The following is a 10,997-nucleotide window of genomic DNA, read 5'->3' on the forward strand; positions in this document are numbered from 1 at the left end:
AATGGAGTTTGCACCTGCACTGAGTTCCCTGGCCCTTATCCGACCAACGGTTCCGCATTCATGCTTCCATTCAACAGTACATAAGCATGTTCAGCAATAAGGCCTTGATCCCCCAAGCTACAGATACTTTATAACAAAGCTTTTTCCAACAGTTCAGCATAACTGCAAGAAGCTGCTGCAGTTCTCAAGCTTTTTTTCCCCTCTTTTGTTTTATTTACTTAAACTGTACACAAATGCAAAATACTCGGACAGCAAATGTAAGTGAATGTTGTTTGGTATTTAAATTACTATGGAACAGAACCTACAAGGGACTTTATTAAATAAACAACAGTTCGGTTTTCTTTCTTTTTTAAAGGATGTACATCTTGGAATGTCTCCTGCATATGAGGGTATAGAGAAGATACTGATCCAAAGACAATGGAATCTATTTTGTACCCTGAAAAGAAATTGGCAGGCCTTAGCATAGAGTGTTCAGTATCATTGTGTGACCATAGATACCATGGCCTTGCCATCTGATAAAAATTACAATTGATATGTTGGCCTCTTTGGTTCCAAAATTTTCTGTATAATATATTTTCACTGTATCCAGTATTTTTGTTGCTATAAAAATAACCTTTTTTCCCCAAAGGATAATTTCTCCTGACTAAGTCATGCAACTACATCAGTGCAAACATGAAAACCAATCACTCGCTTTTAAAAAAAGAAGCAAAAGATTTAATTTCAAGTATAAAAAAAATATAAAAAGTACCATCTCATTTCAGTCCAGTTTCATCTAGTGTGGGTTGACACTTTAAATTGCATAGCTCATGCGGCACTTGTTTTTAAATCTAGAGAACAGTGAGCAAAAGGAAGTGCGCCATCAAGTACCAACCAGTCAAGGCATTGAAATCTGCAAGTGCTATAAGAACGTGCATTCAAGCAGGTTGCGAGTGCTATGGTGTAGCATGGATTTCTGAGCTCTGCAGCCACCCTTGATATGTAAAAGGGTCTGAAAACCAAACTAAAGGTAATACTCTCTACTTGTGCATTCTTTCTCTCTCTCTCTCCTTTTTCTTCCTTAGGATGTCGTAAACATTCTCACAGTTTAAAAACACGGTGTGTTCCTCCTTTACCAAAATGTACCCACTATGTGATTGAGATTTCTCTTATGGCTCATAAGTTTACTTGCACTAACACTGGCTTCTCTTTCATTCTGTCCTCTCCAGCTGTTCCCACTGTAATCTTATTCCAAGCATGGAACTTCAGCTGCAGGTTTTGATGTTGCAAATCTTTTGAGAATGTAATACGGACCATGAGCAAAACTAGAACAGGAAGGGCCAAGTCCTTTTTGACAACATAACAGGGATAATTATCCATGTGGGTGGTATGAGAGAACCTAGCTGTCCAGTAAAGCATAAAATCATGCCAATATATCATTCAGAAGAATACAGCAACCATTTTGATATTAAGCACATGGTACTCTCTCTCTCTCTCTCTCTCTCACACACACACACACACACACACACACAGACATGCATACTTACATACATACAGTGAGAGAGAGAGAGAGAGAGAGACTGGTTTCATCAGTGTTCTATCCTGGAAGTGCTATATGTGTATCTTATGTTTAACATCAAGAGGAAGGACTAATTTTACACCGAGCAGGTAACCTGCTGCTATCTTTTAGACCTCAGAGATGGTAGTAGATGGTTGGTTGTTTGGTCACTGAAATCCTTGTGTATGAGCATATATGATTGTTTTCTTGTTTTTTTCCAAACATTTCATTCTAAAGATAGGACTGGCTGACAGACAGAAGAAAATATCCACTGGCCTGTATGCATATATCACCAGCAGACATTTAACTCCCTTACATAATGCCTTCCTCTGAGCTGGATCATGCAACGTGTGCATTCATGTTGCTGTGTGGGTGTGTGGGTGTGCACGCGCATGCACGCACACAGACACACTTGTGTCTTTGGGCATGTAGGTAGGATTAAGTGACTTGATAGCATTAGTTTATATGCGGTAGTATACTTTTAGTGTCCAGGATCCATAGACTGCCACTGTCCTGACAACAGAGTGCAATGATATATATTTATATATATTTTTTCAGTGCTATTGCTGCTTTTGCTGCTGTTGCCTCTGCAGTAATGTTTAACATCCATGCCCAGAAGGAAGAAAAAGAGCAGTAGCACTTCCAAATCCATTCAGCAGGGGAATCTTCTCACCCCCCTCCCGGCCCCCACTCCTTTCAAACATCCTCCTCCAGATCAAGCACAACCACATTCTTCCACAATCATATTGGGAACGTCCCTCTTCACGATGTTGTATTCATCATCAAAGTACAGCATGGAGATTGTGCTAAGTTTGGTTGGAATGCAACAGGAGTTCACGGTGCCTGGGTTCAGCCCTCGCATGCGGTACTGATTCACTACTGCTGTGTGAAAAGAGGAAGCTGAGCCCGGGACTCCGGCCAAATAGGCTGGGCAGCTCCCTTCACAGTAATTCCCATAGTAACCCATTGGTGCTATGATCCAGTCATTCCATCCAATGATCCTAAAGTCAATGTAAAACTGTTGCCTGCAGCATAAATTGGTCCTGCCATCACATTCCAGGCCTCTTTTCCGAATTCTGTGCTTGTTGTCAGCCAGTCGGGCTTGCACCACTAAAAAAGGCCGGTGAGATTCGTCCCCAGAATCCACATAAATTGGCAGCACTGAATACTCTTCGCAGCCTTCGCACTGAATGTCCAAACTCAGTCTTCTCTCTCCTCTCTCAAACAGAGCTTGGATTGCTTCTGTCATGGGAAACGTGTGCCAACCACTTCTTTTGAGGTCAACTTTCTTTTCAACCACATTCCACTTGTTGCGAGCATCTGAGTCTTGGAAATACACTTTGACTCTTACTTTTCGTCGGCTGCCTTTCTCCAAGACGTATGGAAGCAGCTTCAAGTAAAGCCACAAGCTGGCTTGAACCACGAACAAATTCTGATTCCCTTCATTAGAAATGAAGAAATAGAGGCGCATTCTAGAGGATGACAGGTCATCTAGGATAAGGGGGGGAAAAACATTAAGTTCAAAAGATGTTTGTGTTAGGTTTTCTCAAAGAAAAAAAGGGATTAATCATGGATCAAAATAAATGCATACAATTATTAACTGCCACAAATAATGTACAAATATGGCTAAACCGGGGGGGGGGAGAAAAAAAATACACATGGTCAACTATAAATTGCAAAGTTAGTTTAGTGGCTGAATCAGTATTAGAAACCCATTATAAAGTAAGTTCCCAGAGAGAAACTAATCAGGGTAAGGGGGAAAAAAACCAGATCCTTAGAAATCAGTATACAAGCAATTAAGTTCAGATAGATGGAAAGTCATGAAAGGAACTCTGAGCACCTGGGTAAGTGCTAATTAGTTTTTTAAAAGTGTTGGCCTGGCACAGGCACCCCTCCTGTATAATCTTCCCAGAAAGCACAAACTGTTAACAATCAGGGAATGTTTTTCAGAGAAAGGATTTGGTTACAATTTAGATGTACTGTAATCTCACCCAGTAGCTCTATAATTCTTGGGAAACACAAGGACTCAACTTGTCCACTTAACCAAAGCTAAATTCTTACTGGGGTTGTAAACTGTCTGATTCTGATCGTTCCAGATTGCAAACAGAAGCATGTTTCTTTGTATAACAATATCCAGAACATAAAAGTTTCAGAGAAAACGTTTCTAGCACAACTGTCTCCCTGCAGTTTTAGCTTTCAGTGTGCTGGGGTGAGGTGAATTAGTACTCAGCAGTATGAGCCTAACCCACCAGTAGCTCAGAGGGGTACTGTCCAAGCAAAGGTTTACTGCCTTAGTAAGAACTGGGGTGGCAGGACAGTTGCATTTGTCATAACTGTGCCCAAAGAAATGCCTTGTTCTGCTAGCTTAAATTCTCTTTTGCGCAACCCTTAAAGATACAGGTTTCCTGTCTTATTTATTGACTTAGCATCTGGACACCCTAAAGAGAACAAGTCCTCTTATACTTCTTGCAGGTGTTTTATTTAACCATGGAATCAAAGGATGAACTTCAGATATTAATCATTTATAAGGCCTACACATTTTTCTGGGTAAGTTAAGCAAGTTTTCATTGCACCCAATGTGTGATAGATCCAGACTTAGTCATACTTAGAATAGCTCTTTTGAAATCAATGGGACTTAACTGAGTCAAGACTAATTTGAGTCCCACTGATGTCAGTGGAATTAACTCTGGATCCAACATAATGTCATTCTTGTTTTCTTTTCATCAAGATTAAAGCAAGAAAGCAGATGCCATGAATATCTGGTTGCTGCCTCCTGGTTCTTAATTTATATATTTATAATATGAACACTAAATGGGACAAGCTAGCACTGAATCTCTTACCCAAACACCTCTGACCTAGAAATTACAGTCCTGTGCACATTTATGTGAAACTCAGCAGGTCTATCTCTGAGCAAATATGCACTGGATCACACAGCTCCAGAGTTTTTTCAATATTCTTCATTCTGCTTCATTTCATTCCAGTTCAATCCCACATTGTTCAGTATGCTGAAAACAAAAACCCTAGTGCTGGCATCATAAAGCAGAATTGCAAAATCTTTCTAGTTTAGACCCTGTTCTTATACTGTCAAAGGAATCAGTTCTCTCTCTCTCTTGCTGTGTGTGTGTGTGTGTGTAACTTTATTAGTAATAGTATTGCATGGATACATATTCTTAATCTACACTTTCTGGGACCATGATGGAGAAAATATCACATAGTATGTTGAATGTGTACTTATCATAAAGCCGTAGTCCCAACACATCCAAATGGCACCAGATCCTTAAAGGATTATAAGTAGCCAATGCAAATTTCTTGCAATATGGAAATTTGTACCTACAGTAAGCAAGTCATAAACAGCATACAAGATAACAGTGACATACCAATGATGAACAGGTAATAAATTATAATTGCAGTGGGAAAAAGGGGGAAGATAACTAAAGTTTTAATAGATTTGTCCTTCTCACATTTTACCCACCCAGACAGTGAATGCATTCACCTATCCATTTATCCCTTCCTGCCCTGTATGTACTATAATGGTTTTCAAACTTTCTACCTCAAAACAACCCTTTTTACAATGCCTGCTCTCCTGAGGAACCCCTGAACATTTGTTATAAATCCAACACTGCTGCAATTAATTTAGAAGCAGATGTCATATTCACACTCAGCTCATACACAGGACACTGTTAGGCCACGCTATTGTCTTGTGTTTACTGGGTGTGTGATTTAGAACACACCTAATGTTCTTTTATATTTGTGTTCTGCTGGAAGGAAAGCTTATTTGTCACCTACTCATTGAAGAATCCCTGATAAACTTCCAAAGAACAAGAAGTATTTGCACTGGTGGTTTTATTAGTTGGCAGCTGTAGAACGCAGAAATGTAAACACAAACTATCAGAGAAAGGAGGGATGGTTTAGGACATGGTTTAGGATGCAAAGTGAGAGAATCTCACTTGGATATGCAAGAAGGTAACTTCAGCACATTAGATCAGCTAAACTGCAGACATGGGATAGACATGAGCTAACAAGGAGCAACAGAATCACAGAGGGACATAGAGGTGCGGGGGTGGGGAAGGTGGATGTTACATAGAGGAATAAATACAAGAGCAGATATTGTTGTGAATGGGGAAATGAGAGGGGTAAATGAATTAAATGCTATCACAAATGCAATTCTTATGGGTGAGTAAATACTAATGGGTGATATTGCAGAGTAATATCTGATGATTTTTACTGATTCATAACTTCATATTCTGGTTTAACTGATAGGTAGGTGGATGGATATGGTAGAAAGCCTTGCAGAATAATGGATGAATGTAAAAATGACACGGATGGGCTCACCAAAGGAGAGTATTAATGAATTAAGGTTTAAGAATGAATGGAGAGTGTATGTGAGGAAAAGAGGTCAGAGGTCACTGAGCGGATGGATATATGTATGTGAATGCCCAGAAGACACTGTTGGTGGCTGAAGGAGATGAGGGAGCAGAAGGAAGTCAAGTGGTGGGCAGGATGAAAGGGTTAGAAAGACAGAAAGCTTACTGAGCAAAGTAGGTCAGTCAAGTAGAGCTGATATCAGGCGCAAAAGGAGGGAAATTTATGGCCAGGGAGGTGGGTGGGGCAGAAGGATGGGGGCTTGAGGTGATGAGAATGGATTTCTGGATGGAGAGGTTGGGAGGACAGATACTCTGTATGACATGATATAATAAACAGGATGTAGAAAGGTCAGTGGTAGGTGGATTGGAAGCAATGCACAGCAGGAGAAATAGTGAATAGGTTTTGCATGGTAAGGATCTATGCCATGAGGGTGGCAGAGGTTTCTGAGAGTAGCATGTGTAAACCTATAGCCTGTGGGAGGAAAATATGACAAAGAGATCTGATCAGCAGAGCCTGGAGGATGGGTGGTGAATAGATGGGATTTTGTAGCAGCCATGCTAGCAGGTTAAGCTACCTAAGTATTCGGTTTAAGTGGAGCAAGCACTGCAAATGAATAGACAGTAGACTCGATTAATGGGACAAAAACCACGGATGGATAGGTGAATGGAGGGGTGTGGAACAGATCACACAAATGGTAAATCAGAACGGAGCAGGAGTTACAAAACCATGTGACAGGAATTTAGCCCACACGGTAAAGAAAGAAAGACGGGTGTGGCAATAGTTGGAAAAGGGGAGGTAAGCGGGGTGTAAATCAGAAGGATGGGGCTGGACAGGTAGGCCAGGCCAGGGTGGGACGGATGCGAGGAAAACGGATGGGATGGGCAGGCGAAGGGGAGAGGGGGCCCTGCAAGGCAGAAGAAGCAGCGCAAAGCAGGTGAGGCGCGACGCGGGTCTGGAGGAAAGACTGGCGGCGCCCAGAGGGGAGCGGTGGGATTGCAGGAGGCCGGGAAGTGGCTAGCTGGGGCCAGACAGGATGCTCGGATCGACGTTTCGAGGCGCAGGCGACGGGGGGCAAGAGGGCGACGCAGGAGCGTGGACGAGGTCCACGAGCAGGTAACCCACCTGTCTCGGCGAAGCTGATGATTTCAGAGACCTGCTGCTGGGCCGCGGGCCCCGCACTCGCCTGCCCGTCCAGGCTGGGGATCTCGACGCGGCCGTCCTCACGCACCTTCCCGGCGTGCAGCTTGCGCAGCGCCGTGACCAGAGCCGCCCTGGGCACGGCGTGGGTGATATTGGGCCGGTCGCGCATCTGGAGGCGGCTCAGAATGTGCCTCTTGATGGCCTCCAGGAAATCGCCGTCCACCTCGCCGGGCTCCTCGGGAGGCCGCCGGAAGCCGCACGAGGTGCAAGTGTCCAAGGGGGCGGCCCCGGGAGGGGTTGGCGAGGCTCCGGCGCCCAGCACCAGCCAGCACGCCTCCGCCAGCAGCAGCAGAAGCGAGGCGGCCAGGGCCCCCCTCCGAGCCGCCCCGTCCATGCCGATCACCGGGCAGCGCCGCTCCGAGGTTGGGATCTGAGCCGGGGGGCCGGCCGGGTTGGGCGCGCGGAGCTCAGGGCGGTCGGTAGGGAGACGGACAAGCCCCACGGGAAGAGCGCGAGCGGGGCGGGGGCGCTATCTTGCGAGAACTGCGGCCGAATACGCGGGGGCACAAGGCCAGCAAAGGGAGCTTCGGCGGAGAGGTCGCGGGGCGGGGAAGAGGGGTCGATCGGGAAAGCCGCTTCCCCCAGGGCAGCCGGAGTCCCCCCGCGGCCTCACTCGGTCACTTGCCAGCGGGTAGCTCCAAAGCAGCCAACTCCTCCGTCATGATGTCAGTGGTTTGCCTTCAGGCAGGCAGCGTCCAGCCAAAGGCAGGCAGGAGGTGGGGAGAGAGCGCTCTTTTTTAGCCAAGAGTCATCGGGGGGCCAAAGGGGAGGGGGAAGATGGGGTGGCGTGGAGGATCCACGAGCAGATTTGAGAGTCAATCCAATTTATAGCGACAGGCTGGGGACACTCCAATCAATGATGCCTCCCTATCCTTCGCCACACGAGGAGGCGGTCGGGTGTGGGGGAAGCTCGCCAAATCCAATCCACCAAGCCGGTCCCTCTGCAGTTGTCCTCTTAGCGCGGTGGGCGCGCTCTCCCTTCTGCGCCTTTGGTCGGTCGCTCGCTCGCCTCTGACAAAGCCTGTTAACCTGAAAGCAAAGAACGGGGAGCAAGTAGGGAGAAAGGACCCAGAGAAGATCCGGTCAGTTGCAAAAAAAAAAAATTTTTTTTAAGCAGCTGCTCCTTTCTCCCAGACGGATTTCTCTTTTGGAGTCCCTTTTGGGTCAAGTTGGGGCTACAGTCCAGCCGATGGGGCCCTTTCCTGGAGGTCCCGCGAGCATTCAGCTTTCCAAGTTAAAACACGACTGGAAACAAATTATATCAAAGAAAGTCACGGGAGGAACAAGGAAAAAGCTCCAGAAGTAACTTGCAGAAATCCAGCCAGTGGGTCCTGCTTAAAGCTGCTCACTCTTAGGGCTCTCCTTCGCCTCAAGCAATCCCGTCCCGGTTAGCATTTGGCACCAGGATTTCTTGTGAGTAAGCGCAGACTGAGAGCGCTGCCTCCCTCCGCCAGTTGATCTTTGCTTGTGCCTCGTATTTTAATTTCTCTCTCTCTCTCTCTCTCTCTCTCTCTCTCGCTCCCTTCCGCTCCTGAACCTGACGTTCCGCCCCCGCTCTCCAAGCAAAAGGTCTCGGTTGGAAAGGCGCTTTTTTTTCTTCTTTCCCACCCCTTCCTCCACCTGCCAAATCACAACGTTGGGCCACTTTTCTTCTAAAACTTTTATACAGATTGCAGCAAGTTCCTGATGCGGAAATAATACCTCTGCTTGTGTCTGGAACAAACCCTATCCCTAACTCCCTCCCCGGCACTTACACGCACGCACGCGCACACACAAACGTACGTGTAACAGAAATTGGCGGCTGAAGATGTTCACTGCCAGTCTGCGAGGAATAACGTTAGTTGCAATGCAGTTAACCTGCCAAGCTACTAGCCGTTGGGAGGATGAGAGTCTGTGAAGGGGGTGACCATGGGCAAAGTGCACAGCTTTCTCTTCCAGGTCTTGCCTGTCATGTGGGGATAATAGCAGCCAAGGTCGCTGGACTCTTGTAGGAATTAAATAGAATAGAATAGAATAGAATAGAATAGAATAGAATAGAATAGAATAGAATAGAATAGAATAGAATAGAATAGAATAGAATAGAATAGAATAAATCGACCAGGCAAGATGTGACTGCTGCATCACACGGAGGGCACATTTGGAGAAGACACAAGTGTAGTCAACAACTATATTGTATGCTCCACATGTCTAACCTACCTTATCTAAGAGAAATAGCATGCTGATAGGCAATTCTAGCATGAGAAGAAACAGCAAATGGACTTTCATTGGGTAAGACAGGGGTCCAGCTGGGCTCCTGGTGACTGCATGGATATGTCTATCTGCAGTTACCTTGGCACTGGTATGAAAGATTTGCTGTTGCCTGCTACTATCATTGTTTTAAACTTTCCAACCCAGACTACAGACCTGTAATTTCTCGGTGGTCTCCCATCCAAGAATAAGCAAGGTCCAACTTTTCTCAAGATCATCTGAGGTTGGCTGGTGCTATCATGAGGATGATTTAGCTCAGAACTGTCTTGGGGGTGGCCTAGGCTAGTCAGGCCTCCTTGTTAGCCCAACTCAGTTCTCCATCAGTAAAAATTGCTGTCTCCCTTGGGTTCCAGTCAAGACTCAAGTCTCAGGAGATTCAGCCCTTAGTATGAATGGCAGGCAGCAGTTTGGGGAACTTGCCCACAAAGAAGTACAGAAAGCAGGACCAAATTGAGCAACCCAAAGGGCTGGATTAGTTTACCTGCAGAGTGCATGCATGCAGCAAATCTGACAGTGGTGGCTTAAATATGTGTGGGACATGGGCTCGACAGGCTGGTGCGTGGTGAAAGGATCAAAGGAAAGAGATGTTGGTAGGAATCTCTATATGCTGCTTCTCATGATCATCATCTCTAAGAGGTTGGAGGCTACTGAGGCCCAGTACTCTCCAGTCTTGAGAGGGGCAAGCTCAGGTCAAAACAGCTTTGAAACGGAGCCTTTCACGTTATCCACGTCCACGAACATCTAGGACTGCATGCGTGGAGAGTGGCGAGTGAGAATCATCAAATCGAATCATCAGAGCTGGGCAGCTTGCCAGGGGATCATTGCTCCCCTGCGGCCACATCAAGCACGGGGTCGATCAAGGAGGAAAGGGGGACCGGGACGTTACCGCGAAGAGATGGGCAGAGGAAGGGAGAGGAGAGACAAAAGGGGCTGGCTGGTGCCCTGCGCGCCTCCCTGCTTCTTGATATTCCGGGGGCATCCTCGGCTTGGTCGCTGCCGCCTCTAGAGGGCTTCTCATCGGGGAAATCCCTGGCTTTTCTTAAGGCCTAGCTTCGACCTCCTCCCCGCAATCCAGCGCCCGTCTTTTTCATCCGCTCTCGCCGGAGGAGGAGGAGGAGGAGGAGGAGGAGGGGTTAGCCTGCTTGTTCTGGCGTGGGAGTGCGTGGGGACAGGGGTGGCCTTGATTCAGCCGCTCTGACTCGCGGCGCGGCTTTTTTAATAGGCAGCCGCAGGCGGCAAAGAAGGGGAGGGGGGCGAGAGAGAATAGAGCTTGCACCTGGCACTGCCAGTGGGAATCTTGCCCTTATCCCGGGCAACAGAGAGCGAAGAAACAAAATAAAGCTACCCAGCGCACGAAGACAGCACACAGAGAAACACACACGCAATCACGCCGCTACAGCCAAACGCTCGCCGGAGGCGGAACAAACACACACCGAGCGAGCGCTTTGCAACAATGGACAGAGAGCGCAAGAGAAGGTCGGGGCAACAGCACATCCTTACACTCCCCAGCCCCCACACCCGAGAACTTGCCCTGAAATGCTCCTCGGAGAAATGCGCGCGGTCGAAACGCCAATCGCGTCTCGCGGCCTCCAGCCACCCTCCCCCGAGACTTAGGCCTCGGTCACTTGGGAGCTGAGACTAGCGGCCTCCG

General features: G+C 46.8%; 1 protein-coding gene across 1 annotated transcript; it reads right to left on the reverse strand.

The window, feature by feature from the left end:
- Positions 1 to 208: 208 nt before the first annotated feature.
- INHBB (inhibin subunit beta B) lies at positions 209 to 8,653 on the reverse strand. Its single transcript, XM_063288805.1, has 2 exons — positions 7,022 to 8,653; positions 209 to 3,025 (listed from the first exon to the last, which is right to left on the reverse strand). Exons 1-2 carry the CDS (start codon positions 7,431 to 7,433, stop codon positions 2,250 to 2,252), a joined length of 1,188 nt encoding a protein of 395 aa, XP_063144875.1. The 5' UTR covers positions 7,434 to 8,653; the 3' UTR covers positions 209 to 2,249.
- Between the last annotated feature and the right edge of the window lie 2,344 nt (positions 8,654 to 10,997).

Source organism: Candoia aspera, chromosome 1 (genome assembly GCF_035149785.1).
Source record: "Candoia aspera isolate rCanAsp1 chromosome 1, rCanAsp1.hap2, whole genome shotgun sequence".
NCBI lineage: Eukaryota > Metazoa > Chordata > Lepidosauria > Squamata > Boidae > Candoia > Candoia aspera.